At 46.7% G+C, this 16,725-nt stretch overlaps 2 protein-coding genes and 2 long non-coding RNA genes across 12 annotated transcripts in view; 2 read left to right on the top strand and 2 right to left on the bottom strand.

Moving 5' to 3' along the window:
- Window positions 1-789: 789 nt before the first annotated feature.
- On the bottom strand, window positions 790-1,082 carry LOC144989123 (uncharacterized). Its single transcript, XR_013653278.1, has 2 exons — window positions 1,026-1,082; window positions 790-911 (listed from the first exon to the last, which is right to left on the bottom strand). It is a non-coding gene; the product is annotated as an uncharacterized LOC144989123 (long non-coding RNA).
- A 45-nt stretch (window positions 1,083-1,127) lies between these two features.
- On the top strand, window positions 1,128-1,457 carry LOC144989122 (uncharacterized). The gene is made up of 2 exons (XR_013653277.1): window positions 1,128-1,216; window positions 1,331-1,457. It is a non-coding gene; the product is annotated as an uncharacterized LOC144989122 (long non-coding RNA).
- Window positions 1,458-3,792: 2,335 nt separating this feature from the next.
- Window positions 3,793-5,988, top strand: ap4s1 (adaptor related protein complex 4 subunit sigma 1). 2 transcript variants are annotated; one of them, XM_078941173.1, is made up of 7 exons: window positions 3,793-4,009; window positions 4,484-4,646; window positions 4,721-4,807; window positions 4,880-4,948; window positions 5,530-5,541; window positions 5,637-5,805; window positions 5,856-5,988. In XM_078941173.1, exons 2-6 carry the CDS (start codon window positions 4,509-4,511, stop codon window positions 5,763-5,765), a joined length of 435 nt encoding a protein of 144 aa, XP_078797299.1. In that variant the 5' UTR covers window positions 3,793-4,009; window positions 4,484-4,508; the 3' UTR covers window positions 5,766-5,805; window positions 5,856-5,988. The 2 variants fall into 2 exon arrangements, with proteins under 2 accessions (XP_078797299.1, XP_004082188.1); XM_004082140.5 differs by having other exon boundaries at window positions 5,637-5,988.
- A 712-nt stretch (window positions 5,989-6,700) lies between these two features.
- The window catches only part of hectd1 (HECT domain containing 1), a 29,239-nt gene continuing 19,214 nt past the window's right edge, over window positions 6,701-16,725 (bottom strand). The window contains exons 26-45 of one of the 8 annotated variants that reach the window (XM_078941131.1): window positions 15,935-15,979; window positions 15,008-15,829; window positions 13,691-13,912; window positions 12,789-12,922; window positions 12,549-12,705; window positions 12,389-12,459; window positions 11,922-12,073; window positions 11,803-11,857; window positions 11,506-11,728; window positions 11,258-11,340; window positions 10,788-10,915; window positions 10,384-10,585; window positions 9,878-10,015; window positions 9,319-9,794; window positions 9,016-9,174; window positions 8,574-8,652; window positions 7,852-7,945; window positions 7,625-7,775; window positions 7,398-7,542; window positions 6,701-7,327 (exon numbers count right to left, since the gene is read on the bottom strand). In XM_078941131.1, coding sequence (XP_078797257.1) covers window positions 7,190-7,327; window positions 7,398-7,542; window positions 7,625-7,775; window positions 7,852-7,945; window positions 8,574-8,652; window positions 9,016-9,174; window positions 9,319-9,794; window positions 9,878-10,015; window positions 10,384-10,585; window positions 10,788-10,915; window positions 11,258-11,340; window positions 11,506-11,728; window positions 11,803-11,857; window positions 11,922-12,073; window positions 12,389-12,459; window positions 12,549-12,705; window positions 12,789-12,922; window positions 13,691-13,912; window positions 15,008-15,829; window positions 15,935-15,979 — 3,674 coding nt within the window. In that variant the 3' untranslated portion in view covers window positions 6,701-7,189. Of the gene's footprint in view, window positions 7,328-7,397; window positions 7,543-7,624; window positions 7,776-7,851; window positions 7,946-8,573; window positions 8,653-9,015; window positions 9,175-9,318; window positions 9,795-9,877; window positions 10,016-10,383; window positions 10,586-10,787; window positions 10,916-11,257; window positions 11,341-11,505; window positions 11,729-11,802; window positions 11,858-11,921; window positions 12,074-12,388; window positions 12,460-12,548; window positions 12,706-12,788; window positions 12,923-13,690; window positions 13,913-15,007; window positions 15,980-16,725 lie in introns of all 8 variants that reach the window. The other 7 variants (XM_011490136.4, XM_011490137.4, XM_078941133.1 and 4 more) reach the window with 7 other exon arrangements.

Below are 16,725 nucleotides of genomic sequence, written 5' to 3'. Positions count from 1 at the left end.
GACCCCAAACCTAAAAATAAAATTACGGAGCCCGTGTCCTGACATTAAGATATAAAAATATATCTTGTTCCCACAGATTAATATCTTGTTCCCACAGGTTATTATGTCGTTCGCACGAAATACTATTCCGTTCCCACAAGATACTTTTCCGTTCCCACAAGATACTATTGCGTTCCCTCAAAATACTATTCCGTTCCCTCGAAATGATTAACTTGTGCGAACGCAATAATTATGTCGTTCGAACGCAATAATTAATCCGTTCGAACGCAATAATTATTCACGTCATAAGTCATTCACGCGGATATGCTCTCTGTACGCCGGCAAAAGCCGCTTTCAGCGGTAACTTCCGTGTCTCTGTGACCCATATTCGTTCAAAAAAGGAACATGAAAAACAAAAATGATCACTTTATTACCGTCTCAATGAATATAAGAAAAATATCAAAAGATTTATGATAACTAGGCTGCTTTGTCAAACGATAGCTCCTGCTAGGCTAGCTCCGCCGCAGAGCTCTCTGTCTGATCATGTATGCCGGCATTTGGGCAACTGGCTGGTCTGTTGTCAGACAGCTGATATTGTAGTTTAGGGTCGAATAGGAATAATAATATTCAGGACTTGTCTTTTATTAACTTTAGCAGTCAGTATTTTTACATTCGAAGGCTATTAGGCTACATGCTAACTGACTAGCCGATCATTTCCTGTTATTAATTTACGTCATAGATTTACAGCAGATACCTTCACATTTCTGTCTGTGTGTGTCTCATTACATTGCATTGAAGACACGGAGGATGTTTAGAGAACAGATTTATTTATTTTAAAAAGCACAGAAGCATCCATCGTTTTCACGTTCACATCTCGTACGCCCTCAGTCATCTTGCTGCAAAAGCCGCTTCCTGCCGCTACTTCCGTGTCTCTGTGAGCATTCAATAGGGGTAAAAATAAAAGCAAGAATGGTCGATCTGTTATTTTCTCGATGAAAATCGGAAAAATATCATATTAAGCTGGATGCTTCGCCTAAAGCACTTACCTTTAGCTTGTAGCATAACAACAATAGCAGTACGTCCCGTTTCCCAGAGTGCTTTGCTGCAAATCACTGGCCAATCATTGGTCTTGTTGTTAGACCTTGGTCACAGGGACACGGTGATTGGCTAGTGATTGGCAGCAAAGCACTCTGGGAAACGGGACGTACTGCTATTGTTGTTATGCTACAAGCTAAAGGTAAGTGCTTTAGGCGAAGCATCCAGCTTAATATGATATTTTTCAGATTTTCATCGAGAAAATAACAGATCGACCATTCTTGCTTTTATTTTTACCCCTATTGAATGCTCACAGAGACACGGAAGTAGCGGCAGGAAGCGGCTTTTGCAGCAAGATGACTGAGGGCGTACCAGATGTGAACGTGAAAACGATGGATGCTTCTGTGCTTTTATAAATAAAATAAATAAATCTGTTCTCTAAACATCCTCCGTGTCTTCAATGCAATGTAATGAGACACACACAGACAGAAATGTGAAGGTATCTGCTGTAAATCTATGACGTAAATTAATAACAGGAAATGATCGGCTAGTCAGTTAGCATGTAGCCTAATAGCCTTCGAATGTAAAAATACTGACTGCTAAAGTTAATAAAAGACAAGTCCTGAATATTATTATTCCTATTCGACCCTAAACTACAATATCAGCTGTCTGACAACAGACCAGCCAGTTGCCCAAATGCCGGCATACATGATCAGACAGAGAGCTCTGCGGCGGAGCTAGCCTAGCAGGAGCTATCGTTTGACAAAGCAGCCTAGTTATCATAAATCTTTTGATATTTTTCTTATATTCATTGAGACGGTAATAAAGTGATCATTTTTGTTTTTCATGTTCCTTTTTTGAACGAATATGGGTCACAGAGACACGGAAGTTACCGCTGAAAGCGGCTTTTGCCGGCGTACAGAGAGCATATCCGCGTGAATGACTTATGACGTGAATAATTATTGCGTTCGAACGGATTAATTATTGCGTTCGAACGACATAATTATTGCGTTCGCACGAGTTAATCATTTCGAGGGAACGGAATAGTATTTTGAGGGAACGCAATAGTATCTTGTGGGAACGGAATAGTATCTTGTGGGAACGGAATAGTATTTCGTGCGAACGACATAATAACCTGTGGGAACAAGATATTAATCTGTGGGAACAAGATATATTTTTATATCTTAATGTCAGGACACGGGCTCCGTATAAAATAACACAAAAATACAAAAAGATTTAATTTCCTACTATCACCTTCACGTAACCTGTTACATTCCGCAAATATAATACTTTTAAAAAATGTAATTGATAGCTTTAGGTTTGTTGATAGTAGGCAGAATTTGAATTTTGTTGACAAAATCGTTTACAAATATTGATAATGACACCAAGAAAACCCCAAACTTTCTTTTTAAAATTATTATTTTATAGTTAGATTGGAGAATACAAAATAGAGGCCACCAAGTTTAGAAAATGTACAATCTGTAATAAGGTTTTATGGTGAGTCTGGGTTCATAAAGAATTTGTTTTAATCCAACTGATTTTAAAAGTATAATTAAGTCTAAAAAATTAGTCTTCCTGAAACTGTGGAGATTATTTAGGATTCATTAGTTTTTTTCAAAACAAACCTGTAAATCCGTTTGGTCTTAGTCAATAAAGTTATTCCTCTTAAAGTTAAACGTCTTTGAAGCCATCTGTTGATTTTTTTTTTTAAATTAGTGATGAGATCCGGGCCTATTCTGGCATTTTATAAAAAAAAAATTCCATTGAAATGACACAATATGAGCAAAAGAGGCTAATCTTAAATTGAACCACTCAGGTAAATTAAACAGATTAAAAAGAAAGCAAACACTATAATACATGAGGGAAAAATATCTATAGTTCAATAAAAAGAAGAGAATTAGGAATTTTGAAAGTGTTTCTTTGCACACTGCATCTGTCCTGAAGAAACCAGAGAGACGCTGGGTCTACAGGCTGGTGTTCATGGAAATGTGCAGATGATGCTTTCACGCTGGAGGGAGGTCCTGAGGTCAGGACGTTCAGGAGAACCCTCTGGCTCAATGTATGATTGCCAAAATGTTAAAGATTTGCTCCTGCAGAGTCAAATTTCAGTAGATTAAATTTCTCAAATTTCTATTCTATTTTTACAGCGATGTTGCAGACCTGCCTGTCTGGCAACATCAACCATGACACGCTCAAAGTCATTTCAGTTTTCCTCTCCATTCTGATGCACAATTTGAACGGCAACAGATCGTCTTGACCACGTCCACATGCCTAAATGCATTGAGTTGCTGCCTTGTGATTGGCTGATTAGAAATTTGAGTTGACAAGCAATTTGACAGATGTACCTAAGAAAGTGGTCAGTGAGTATATTAAAACTCTTGTAATTAGTTGACACATAAGCATGTTATAATGATATTTCTTTTCTTTTCTTGAAATTTTGTTTTTATTTTAATTGTTTAATGGTTTAGAAGTTATGTGAGATAAAATTCTCCCAGGTGTAAAAAAATAAGCCTGGCATTACTGCATTTTTTTTATTATTTTGTTTCACAGTTATCTGTTCCATATTTCTTCCTTTTTTAATTGACTGAATGTTAAGCCATGTTCTGTCATTTTCAATCGCTAATATTATATTATCATTATTATGATTAATGATAAGAATAATACAAGGTGCAATTCAACAAAAAAGCTGTAGGTGGCGGTAATGCATTATTGTCAACCCTTGAAAATCTTGACAGAAGAAGAATTGGGAGGACTTGTAGGATGCAGCTGCTGCCACGAGGGGGCAGTATTCACACATCAGAACATCGTGAACCATAGAAGAACACCGACGCTAAATAGGGAAATAATGGCTTCGTTTCGTTGTTGATTTAATCATAAAGCTGTCTTTATCTGCCTCATCTCCATACGTTAAATATGAGGCGGTGAAAAATCACATGTTTTGTTTTTTATTGTTTATCTGAGCTCTCGGGCTACTATAACCAGACATCGGCGCTTGGTAAGTGTTTTACATTAAAAACTCAAGTTTATCGGTCACAAACTAACCTTTTATCAAACTGCAAATATGTCTTCTTGGGCTCTTACTTTTACGTTCCATCAGACGTTTAATGGCTGTGTTGTTTTTGTTTTCCTGTTGGCCAAATAAAAACATTTGAGTTCTCTTATTAACGACGCAATCACAGTCAGTGAACGCATCTTTGCATTCTGTCAAAATAACTAGGTTTCAGCACCAAACGAGTCGTTTCTGTTTTTTTCATTTAAATAAAGTATAGTTTGTAAACAACAGTTGTTAGACCGAAATCTGCTTGTTTGAAAAGACTGGACTCCAAACATTCAGGTGACAGAAGATCCCCTGGCAGGAATCAAACCCACAACTCTACCTGATAAACTGATATTTTTCATGTCTAAAGGTTGATGATTTGATCTGTCTCCACGTGGACTCCCAGCTGACCATCACCTGTTGGGTTTTCAGGGTCGAGCTCCTCTGTGGCCCAAAGATGATCAAGTTTGTCCTGATGGTGAACCAGCAGGGTCAGACCCGGCTGTCCAGGTACTACGAGTCCGTGGAGCTGAGCAGGAGGGCGGCTCTGGAGGCCGACGCCGTCCGCTGCTGCCTGAGCCGCAAGAAGGACCAGGTCCGCTCGAGTTCATGTGGTTCACGGTGGGAATGGGAGAAGTCCACGCTGCTCTGACTCTGCTGTGTTTGCAGTGTTCTTTTGTGGAGTTCAAGGACTTCAAGCTGGTGTACCGGCAGTACGCCGCCCTCATCATCGTGGTGGGAGTCTCAGACGGCGAGGTGAGGCTGCAGGATGTCAGACACGTTTCCTGTCCTCCCTTCTGTACTCCAGACCATTTGTGTCCCCCACAGAATGAGCTGTCCATCTATGAGCTGATCCACAACTTTGTGGAGGTTCTGGACAAACACTTCAGCAGGGTGGTGAGTTCACAGCCTCCAAGTTTGAGGTGTTTTTTATTTTTGATCTCGCAGCTAAAAACGGTGCTGTCCCTAAAGTAGCCACTAGAGGGCAGTGTTGCCTTTGAACGATGCTCCAGTTAGCACTAGCATAGCAAAACTCATTCAAGACGGAGCATCGAGTTAAATTTTTTTTTTTTTAGGATTTTCAAATGTTCTTTAAAAATATATATTTATTTTTTAAATTTTTTCCAGGTTTTTTTTTGAAGTTATGGGTTTTTACCAACAAAATGATCTTAAATCGAAAACCTAAAAATACAACAAAAATATCTTGAAAAACAAACAATGTAAAGAAATATATATATTTTTTTAGAAAAAGCTCTGGAAATAAAAGTTTTGATAAACCAAAAAAGTAATTTCTTTTTTAACAAAACCCCCCAAATAAATGAAAAAAGATTTTATTGTGCAGATGATTTATTTCAAGTACCTTAAATGAGGTAAACCAGTTTTTTCCAAAGGCCCTGAGAAGATCAAAGAGTTCCGCCTTAAGATGATTATGTGCAGAAAGATCGGAATTGGTTTTGACCCCTTTTGTTTCTCTGCAGAGTGAACTGGACGTATCCTTTAAGATCAAGTCAACATGAGGATGAAGAGGAGTTTTCAGTGACATCATCACAGCAGAGAACGGTTCCTTCACCTGAAACCTCCTCAGATCATGTTTAACCTGGACAGCATCCACATCATCCTTGACGAGATGATCCAGAACGGACACATCGTAGAAACCAACAAGAACCGCATCCTGGCTCCGCTTACCGCCATCAACAAGATGGCTGAGGGGTGATGGGTCCTGCAGAACCTGGTTCTGGTGGGTCCTGCAGAACCTGGTTCTGGTGGGTCCTGCAGAACCTGGTTCTGGTGGGTCCTGCAGAACCTGGTTCTGGTGGGTCCAGAACAGAAGAGGAATAAAGCCTAATCAGGTGAAGACCACAGCTGAAGTTCCAGAATTTCTCAGGAAGTCTGCATGGAAAACTGTTTTTACAAAATAAAAAACTTTAAAAACGGAACATTGATTGTAAAACACTTCAGTTTAACTGAATTCATGCTTTTATATCTGTGCCAAAAGCCAAGGTATATAGGTTTCTATTTCCTGTCCCTTTCACAATAAAATTCTTGGGTGAAAGAAAAAAACCTCCAGAAAAAGAAATTAATTCAAACATTTTAATAATTATTTCTAGATATTACGGAACATTTGGGATTCTTTAGGAATGGCTGACCGTGGTGCTGAGGTAGAGTGGTCGACCTCTGATCAGATCACACCCTTGTGTGTCAAACGGTCCTTGAGTATCACATTAGTCCTGAGCGTGTGGCGGCGTTCAGCAGTGGCGCCGCCATCGGTGTAAATGAGAAGGTGACTAAAGCGCTTTTCTAAGAGGGGAGTAAAATATGATCAGTTACTGAATCGTTTGCCTCACAAACATTTGCCGTCCACAAACAAAAAGACAAAATGTAAACAGAATATCCGATAGATTATAATATGAAGCTTGGTAATTACCTTGAGCATGTCGTACTGTCATTTGTTGTATTTTCCTTTTAATTCTTTAACATTATGAATAAAAGTAAAGAAAATTCAACCTGAAATAATCTTAGAAGAACCTGGTTTTGGTAAATTAGTGATTCATTTGTTGCTTCTGGCTGTGATCAATAAAGGTTTTGGTTAATGTTCCTAAATGCTGAGAGGTTGCGGGTTCAGTTCCTGAGAGGACAGGAGTCAGAAGATACTTTGCAAACATTTTAATGATGTTTTTGGAGCATACACATTTGAAAATATCTGTTTACTTCAAACTGCGACTTGAGTTAAATAAAGGTTTATAATATACAAAGAAAATACAGGGAGAGCAGAGCCGCCGTCCCGTTTGTCTCTGCAGCTTCACGGCTCTCTGACCTTTGACCTCTTCTTCTGGTCGGAAACGAACCAAAATGCGGCACACACGAAGCGAAAAGGAACCGAGGGAAAACTAAAACAAGCCGGGGGGTGGGGGTGTCAAACCAGACAGGAAATTCCTAAGACGGGAGGAGGACGCTGGACATGGCGGCGAGCTGGCGGCTGCCGGCAAGGCGAGGGGGGGTGCGAGTTGAAGCTGGTGGGACAGAGGCTTCTCTCGGTTCTACGACACAAACGTCCTCCTCCAGCAGTCTGTCCGTCCGTCCGTGAGGCCGGAGGGACGGACGGATCTGGGGAGCATGCTCAGTGCGACGGCGGCGAGGTCAGTTGAGGTGGAAGCCCTTCTCCATGGTGGCCGCCAACAGCCGCTCCCTCATGATCTCCTCTGACGAGTACTCCGGCAGCTTCAGGTAGTGAACGCACGTGTTCACCGATGGGTAGCTGGAGTCCGTGGCGTCCACCTGAAGGGGGCAGCGTGGAGTCAGAGTCCCGTCGCCCGTCGACCTCAGCGGCCAATCAGAGCCCACTTACCTTTCTGACGATGGTGAGGCGCGGGTGCAGGTTAGCCAGGCCACCGGGGGGCAGCGTGGAGCAGCCGGTGGTGAACTGCAGGAAAGCTTTCCTCTCGTCCGTCGACATTCCGCATAAAACTCGGATGAAGCGCAGGAACCCAGGGCTGAGGAGGAGGGGGGAGAACGGCGTTTAACCCCGCCTGTGCAGAGGGGGGAGGGTAGGGGGGTTCAGGGGCATAATCCCACCTGTCTCTGGTGTATCCCAGCTTTGGCTCGGTGTAGCTGATGATGTCATCGGCGGTCCAGCAGGGGGATTGGTTTCCGCAGAGGATCATCTGCACCTCCTTCTGGCTGAACGAGCTGAGCTTCTCCATGGGGAAGACGCGGTTGAAACCCTCTGCGGGAGACGCAGCCGGTCAGCGGCTGACCACTGCACCCCCACCCCCTACCGTCACGGCTCGGCGTGCGCTCACCTCTGAACGCCTCCATCTGCTTCTGGATGCCGGCGTGCATGCAGAAGTCGAACATCAGCTCCACGTACTCCTCGGCGTTCTCCAGACTCACCATCTGCAGACATCAGAGCGAGGAGTCGAGTTCCACCGAACGCCACGGGGGTTTCAGTTCAACACCGGAGACGCTGGCGGCGACGCCTCAACAACACGCTGACCGTTGGTGCGACCAGCGTGGATCAGCCGATGGTGACGTGGACAAAAGCGGCTTTGCGCCGTCAGAATGGCAGCAGTTACAGGGTTACCAAACAGAGGAGCGCCCCCTGGTGTCAGGGATCAGCTTTATGCTGCGGCATGTTGGTGAAATGTCGTCCAGTGTCGTCGTTTTCTACGAAGGTTTGAACTTTAAGGACTTAAAGAAGAGACAAAAGTGTGAAAATGTTCACGTGTGTCTGAGAAAAAGTGTGCAGTGAGGAGTTTGATAGCCTGGAAACGTAGAATTCTGCTTTGTGTATTTGCCTTCTTGCTGGTCAGGTTTAAAACGTAACCCCTGCTCTAAATGAGGGAACAAGTGTACAGGAATTGATTTATATCCAGCTATGGACAAAAATCATCACTTCTGCTTTGGCTTTCTCAGTGGTTCGATGCATATTTGCATCGACAGGCGTAAACAGTTCAAAGGAGCACATTCTGAAACGACGGATTCTAAACGTTACTGGGGGGAGCAGCGTTCATGTGTCCGTTACCTCGTCATCCCCGTTTGGTTTCAGATCCACCGCGAAGAAGCCGTGAATCTTGGAGGACGGACAGAACTGGAAGTTCAACCTGTGTGGGGGGGGGGCAGAAACGATGAAGCTGCACGTCTGTGGAGTTTTACTCTGATCACCCTCCAGCGTTCCCAGTGCTCTTCTAAGTATGATGATGTCTTTTTCTGGAACACAGTTTCTGCAGAGCGGCACATTTGGACCCATCCCCTCCCTGTTGTTCAGAGCTTGTGACCCCCCCAGAGTATTTTCTGTCACAAATAGGATATTTTTCCAACAGCATATTTATCTGCCTGGTTCTAAATAAAGAAATACTCAGACAGACATTTTAAGCTACATTTTTCTCTACCTTCATCCTCCATCATTAGAAACATGATGCGTTTTTCGTGGGTCTTTAACTTTTCACAAACATTTCTTTTTTTACCCGAGGTCTTCGACGCTTAAGGGGGGCCCAGAGCCCAGCGGGTTCCTCAGCATCAGGTCCTGCAGCCTGGTGTTCTTCTCATCCTCTGACAAACTCTTGCTGGTCAGAATCTGTCTCCTCCTCACTGCCAGCTCCTTCACCTCCTTCAGGAAACTGGCTCTGCGGGAGGAAGAAGGTTCGGTTCGGAGCAAAACTTCACAGATCAAACGGATCTCCCGGTTGTCTGAGGGTCCCGTTTCTTTTGGGACACCTGAGAACAGCTGAGTGGTCTTAGCGCCACCTGGAGCCCGACAGCGGTCTCACCTGTGCGGGTTGACCAGATGGAAGTCGTCCCAGGACATGATGCCGTGGAACCAGGCGGGCGGCTTGGGTTTGGGGGGGTCCATGATGAAGTCTGACTTGGAGTCCTCGTCGAAGCTCCCCACAGAGTAGGTCTCCTGGCTCTCCTCTGTGGACGCCTCCGACTGCACCTCCGTCAGCAGCAGCAGGGGGGCCCTCTCGGAGAGGTGGCCCTGGGGGGAGCCGCGGGACTGGTACAGCAGCTTGCTCATGTTGGACTTGATGTCCCCCATGCAGAGCAGCTTGAAGAAAGGCTGGGACACGGGCAGGTCCACCAGCCGGTTGTCCTGGATGCACTTGGCCAGGAAGATCCCCAGGAAGTGGAAGAGCCGCGTAATCCGCTCCAGCTCCTCGCTGTCCTGAGGGAACGGCGCCGGGAAGAGCCCGCAGGACCGCTGCACGTAGAAGCCAGGAGGCTTCAGACCTCCACCCAGATCCACCTGAAGGACGCGAGCAGAAGATTCAGCAAAGTCTGCTCCGAATCTGCAGGACGGAGGCCGTCGGCGTGTCCGGAGAGGCCGACCTGTCGGGACTCGTCGTCCGGGAAGTCGTCGTCACAGAGCCAGATCCCCAGAGACGTTCTCTGAAACTCCGCCGCCACCAGAGCGTAGAACTCCAGAGTCGGACCCAGACCCGTCCCCTCCTCACCCAGAAACTCCACCTGCACGGAACATACATGGATCACGCATGCAGAACACCCACCCAAAACATGAACACACACACACGGAACACGCACGCACAAGATGTGCACGTAAACAGATACACACACGCACACATGGAACATGCACAAAAAACGGGCAGACAAGACGCACACAGAGAAGAACACAAACATCTACAGGCACGCAAAACACACACGGAACCTCCTGAACATAAACAACTGCACACATGATCACAGCCGTTTTCCTGTTGTCTATCCCCTACAGTTTAGGGGGTGGGGTGTTGTGTAGGTCGGGGGAGGGGCTCCATTTTAATTTTTGTGCTCATTTTTATATCATGTTTTTCTTAATCTGCTGTGGGTTTCCTTCTTACCTCTAAAACAGACTTCCTGTTTGCGTGGATCTGCATCACAGACTCCGCCCACTCCATCATGGACTCCCCTCGAGGAACTTTAACGCGCTCGTGTTTAAGCCGACCGACTCTGAACTCTCCGGGGTCGTCTCGCCGGACGGTGGTGGATGGCCGTGAGCGCTCCATGGTCGCCTCGCGGCGGTTCTGGAGCCACACGATCGCCCTGTGGACACGGATCAGAAGTTAGGACAGGGACAAAACCAGAACTTTACCGCCAGAAGATCCTGAAGTTGTGTCTCAGAGAAGAAACACAGAACCATCTCCAAAGGTTCTTCTGGAGGTAACTCTTCATTAGCAGAACCATCTCCCAGATTCTGCTTGGTGGTTCTGATGTAAAGTTTCCTCTTTTGTCCCGTCAGACTCACCTGGAGGCCCCAAAGGCAGTGCAGGTGAAGTACAGCTGTCTGGTCTCAAAGGGGATCAGGAAAGGACACTTGGAGGTGAGCTGCTCACACCAGTCCGGCAGCGCTCCGCTAGCCAGAGCCAAGGGCTCCTGAACACATCAGAACACATCCAGAACATTTCAAATCCAGGATGGAGAAGCTCACTAAAGGCCTCCTGCAGAGTTTCTTCTTTGGACTTTTAACCCTCATCAGTCTGTCCAGACGAAGTCTGAACTAGGAATCTCTTCAGAATAAATCTGACATAATTTTGTTATGAAAGAAATCTGCATAAACAGACAATTAAATCTAAAACCAAAAGATCTCATCAAGACCAGAAGGGAGCGTCCGTCACGTACAGGTACCAACACTGCACTGACGGCGAGTGAAAGAGTCTAGATCTCAGCACAGCTGTGAAAAGGAGGTGAAGAGGAGAACCAACAGGAGACACGGACCTCGATCTGCTGCAGGATCTTGGTGGTGATCTTCTTGCTGCTGAACTCCTCAGGAGGCGAGTTGAACTGCAGCTCGTCAACATCTGAGCACAGGGGGAAGAAATCAGAGAGTCACACGATGAAGACAGAGACTCCTCTCCGTCTGTGCTCAGATCTAACATGGTCCTCGAACCGACGTGTGTGTGCGCATTTATGTGTGCATGTGTATGTGTGTCCACAGGCATACGCGTGTGTGCATGCATGCGTACCCTCTTGCAGCGTGCGTCCGCCTGCAGTAGAGTCTCTCCCAATCACATAGAGAATGCGCAGCAGCTGCAGGACGTCTTCCACCCCGCAGGCGTTCTGGCTGCAGCCCGCCTTGGCCAGGACCGCCTCCTTCGCCCAGCCCAGGATCTCGCTGCTCTGATTGGCTGAACCCGAGCTGGGGCTCAGACCTCCAGAACGACTTCCAACAACGTGCTCAAAGAGGTCCTGCAGGCAGAAGGAGAGCAGACATTAAACATCCTGAAATGTCTGCTCCACCCCCACCCGCCACACAGACTCACCATCTTCCCGCTCTCCTTCTCTTTGTCCGAGTCTTTGAGCTCTCTGTACATGATCCTGCAGGAAAACACACCCACAGTCAAGCTCTGCCTCTGCCAGCCGTTGGCATTCAGACACTTACGTGTACGTCGGCTCCCAGATGCGCCGCAGCTTGTCCGTCTTTACGGCGCCGTTGCAGGAGAGCTGCAGGAGCCGCTGCACATAGTAGAAGATGGTCAACTTGTAGTTGGAGAGCGGGATCTCCACCTCCCGAGCCGTGCCGAGACCCGCCACCTGGGAAAGATGCAGACCTTCAGCGAACGAGATCGAACGGATCTACTGACATATTTCGGCCATCGGTATCTTTTCAGGTACGTGAAGCTATTTTAAATTTCCAGGAAAGTTGTTGTTGTTGCTAAGCTGATGTTTCTCCTCACATCAACTTTGGTTTGTCAAATCACACCATTCTAAAAACTCTCAACATTTCAGAAAACAAAATCTGCTTTTTGAAAATTCAAAATATTTATAAAAAAAACCTTTTTAAAGAACTGTGGAGATATTCTAGGAAGACAGACGCAGAGCTTCATGCAGGCTTTTGCCGTGTCTCACCTTCAGTGTGAGGGCGAGGTGGGGGGATGGGGCACACTCCACCTCCTCCCGAACCTCCGACCGCGGAGTTCCTGAACCGAAACAGAGCGACGTTACGTTTTCTTCCATGGGTGATGAATACGAAGCCTCATCCCCACAGCGATGACCACATGAGCTTTACCTGGTGGGGGGATCTCCAGGTCGGTGGTCTGCTGGACGTTGGTTCTTCCTGGTCTGGGGTCGAAGGCAGGGACCAAAGCAGAAAACTGTCTTTTTAGGACAAAGTCATCGTCCCATGTCCTCCTCCGTCCTCCCTTCGTCTCATACTCCTCCTCCTCCTGGAACGCAGCCCACAAGCGCAGTTGACAGACTGTTGGCTTCGGTGTGAACAAACGAGGAGCGAGGAGAGCAAACAACACACCAGGACCTCCTCATACTCCTGATCCTCCTGATTGTCGTCTTCATTCTCATCGTCGTCGTCGTCGGGCTCTGGGAGGTCCTCCTCATCGTCCAGCTCTGCTAGCAGCGTGTTGGCCCGGCAACTGTCCAGGAAGTCTGCAGGACATCCCAGGAAGCACAAAGAGAGATGAAGAACGCTGAGGAGATCCAGCGAACCTCCAACATCCACATTTAGAAGAAGAGACGCTTCTATGTCCTGATCACAACCACTAATGAAAATAAGAGTTTTTGGGGGTTTTAACCTGTTCTTGTGGCAATTTTCTGATAATGGAAGGCAAAAAACTAAGCTTAAAATTAAATTCTGGGTATTTCTTTCTTCTGCATCCTGTGATTCAGGAACAGACAGGAAAAAGCGGTTTGAAAAAGGTTGCATTTGTGACATTGAAAACACTCTGGGCAGGGCTGCAAGCTTCCTGCTTCTAGCTCTCAACAACAGGGAGAGGGGAAAGGGGGCGGGGATGCTCTGCACCAACAACCCACAACACAGACGTGAATTTCTAATGAACTCCTGTGGCTCTGCAGAAACTATGTCCTTGAAATCAACAGTTTTTTTTAAGAGTTTGGCCAAAAACGCCATCGTCGTGATGAAAAGACCACTGGGAACGCTTTGGAAGTGGATCCAAAGTGGGGTTTAATATTCCAACGACAACGACTCGGATTTCAATTCTCACTTTGAGAAAATGTAAAGAACAATTTAAGACATAAAACTATCAAGAACAAAAAAGTAAACGCATCGTTTATCAGCCTCTAAGGATGCGTTTAATCTTTTTTTTTTAGCTCAGACTGTTGTTAGGGAGCAGGTTAGTGAAGCAGGCCGTGTGTGTTCATGTGTTTGTGTGTTTTAGTGGGTGTGTGTGAACAAACCATAGAGGGAGAACTCGGCCTCCTGTCCCGTGTCGCTCTCGCTGGATGTGGAGGTTAAGCTGGTTGTCAGTGTGTTGCTTAGCAACTGTCCCACAGACAGCCCCGTGGTGGCTGTGGCTACATTATTACCGCAGGTTACTATGGAGGTTGACATGGTAACGGTGGAGGTGGTGCCAGTGGTGGTGAGGTTAGGAAAGCTCTGAGCGCCCATAAGAGGAGATGCTGAAAACAAACAACAGCAGCAGTTAGTCGTTCAGAAACCGAAGAGTCCGGTCAGCTGACAGGAAACAGCTGAGGGATCTCTCAACCACCACAACAAGAAAAGCAGCTGTTTTATGGGGAAGACTTCCTGACGCCTGTGTCATGTGATCTGGATTGGAAAAATAAAGTTCCGAATAGAGGATCTGGGAGCTTCGACCACAACCCTCCTGTTAGGGTGAGGAGGCTTCATCACACTGCTCTTCATTAGTCTTCATCAGTAATATGTTAGTTTAAAAACTATTATAGGTTATTCAAGACAGTAGTTCCCAAAACCCAGGCCACGGACTGGTGCGTAAAGAAAAAACATGACCTACATTCTTTCCTTTTTGTTTATAATCTGATTCTTGAAGTTTTATTCTGGAAAACCACTGGATTCTAGACCATGTCCGACATGTCAAGTGGCTCGATCACGTGTCCGCCATCCGCTTCTTTCTTAAAGCGGCTGCTCCGACGCCTAAACGGAAGCTCCTAGCTAGCAACGTTGACGAAAAACCAACATCTGGAAAATTTCTTTTGGCAGAAAAGATCCAGTGAGGAAACAGAAGAATAACCTTCCACTTCAAACTAAAAGAAATCTGTACTAAACAGACAAAAACTTGGAGTCTTTATTCTAAATATGGATTTATTGCAACAGTTGTTCCCACAGACCATAATATTATGCATAATATTCAGTAACTGTAACTGTCTAATGTTATAAGAATGCTGCTAATAAAGTTGTCCAAACGGTGGGTTCAAGTTTATTTGTATATTTAGAAAATACCTGGTTTTAATGACCATTTTTAAAATCATCTCAATAGTCAGACCAGTTGTAAAGTGAGGTCTGATTTTTAGCTTCCACTTTGACAGTTTGGGGTTTCGGGGAAATCTAGATCACATTTTATTGGCTCCTACATGAAATCTAGTCCACAAATAAAGTTTACAGCATCTGCAGATGTTTTACAGAGGTGAAGGTGAACTATACCCTCAAAAGTATTGAGACTTTTCTCTCCTGCTTTCTGCCTGAAAGCTGCCCTGATCCCTCCAGAGATGTGAATGTGTGATGAAGCTGGTACTCACTGGCTGTGCTCATCACGTTCCTGCCCAGTGTGTTGGTGTTGTTGTCGCTGCTGCTGCGGCTCAGGTTCATGTTGTTGGTAGCGTTGGTGCGGGACATGTTGGGCGCGCGGCGGACGAAGGACTCCATGAGGCTGGCCTCCCGAGAGGACAGATTGGGCACGCTGGCGCTGGAGCTCATGGGAGCGCTGGCGGCCAGCAGGGAGCTGACGGACAGCCGGGTGTTCACGGCCGAGCACAGCGGCCTCTGGGAGTGAGTGTCTTTGCTGGAGGGCTCCGACACGGAGCTGACGTCCGGGGAGCTGACGCTCACCAAGCCCATGGAGATGGCCGTGGCCGGGTCCACAGCAGTGGCCATTGCAGAGGGGGAGTGATGCTCGTCACCCGCCGTTGACACGTCGGCGGTGAGCGTGCCGGAGCTGGACGCCGAACCGGATTCGGTCACGGAGGACAGAACGACTATCGGCTCTTGCTGATGTCCATCGGAACCGGTCCCTCCCCCCGTCACCCCTTCCACCCCCGCGGCCTGATCTAGCAGCAGCCCCTCGGCCTTCCTGTCCAGCTGCAGGCTCCCAGCGCCAGGCAGCCCAATGGAGGAGCTCAGACTGATGTCAGAGGAGGAAGCGACGCTGCAGACGGAGCTGCTGCTACCCTTCCTGCTGGAGGAGCTGGCCCCTCCCTTGTCGGGACAGTTATTTTTCACCAAACTGCTCCAGGAAGGCTGCTGCGAGGACGATGAGGTGGTGGAGGAGGATGAGGTGGTGATGGTGGTTCCGCCAACAGCTGCTGGCGTCGCAGAGGGTCCCACCGTGGAGGAGGCGGGACCTGAAACAGCGGATGAGACAGGTTTGGGTGATGGCGCTGTGGCAGCCAGCTCAGGGTCGTACCCTGGAGCAAGCTTGAGGTCAAACTTCCCTTCGGCGCCCATACGATAAGAGTTAGAGCCGCCAGCATCCCAGGTTACATCAATCCAGCCTGGATGGACAGAGAGATAGGAGGGAGACGGACGGATGGATGTCAGAGCGCCGGCAGAGAGAGAAGGTGGCAGAGGAAGGCAGACAGCACACATCAGCTCCACATGGTACCAAACATCCTTTTTATTCACTATGAAACAGATAAAGCTGGACTTTGCTGTGATAACCACAGTTAAAGTGCAGAAGAACAAAACACTTCACTGAATCTTAAGTCAAAGTGAATTCTAGATCACATCATTTTGACGTCTCTGCTGAACTCATTTACACAGTAATTAGTCAGCCATGCATTACTTGGACCTGAGGCAGGAGCAGGAAAGCATGGGGCACACGTGCACGGTTTACACACTCAGGGACGCTGAACAGTAAAAGCATTTCTTCATGCAGCAGAACTGAAGAAAAATAATGAAAAACCGAATGGGAAAGTTCTGTGTGCTGTTTTTCCCCGCTGTCAACGTTTAAAAAACACTCCAGTCCCGGACAAATGTAATTTTTTTCCCTTCTTTTTCCAGCAGGTTGTGCTGGAGGTCTGAACCAACCCTGATCTTTCTAGTTATTGAGGCTCATGGGAGCAGCCAATCACAGGAGCTGTACGACATTGTTCTTTAACTGCATGTATGCAGGAGACGAAGGCAGGAATTTGGCCATGTGTTTGTCTAAACAATCAAGCTTGGTCTCTACGCCCATCTGTCAAACGAGAAAGATTTGGAACCAATCAGCACAGACCGTTTCCCCGGCTGTGGTCCTCAG

The sequence above is a fragment of the Oryzias latipes genome, chromosome 22, assembly GCF_053564925.1.
Source record: "Oryzias latipes strain Hd-rR chromosome 22, Olatipes_Hd-rR_3.1".
Classification (NCBI taxonomy): domain Eukaryota; kingdom Metazoa; phylum Chordata; class Actinopteri; order Beloniformes; family Adrianichthyidae; genus Oryzias; species Oryzias latipes.
The sequence above is the reverse complement of the archived record's forward strand: the minus strand, read 5'-3'. Positions and strand labels throughout refer to the sequence as shown.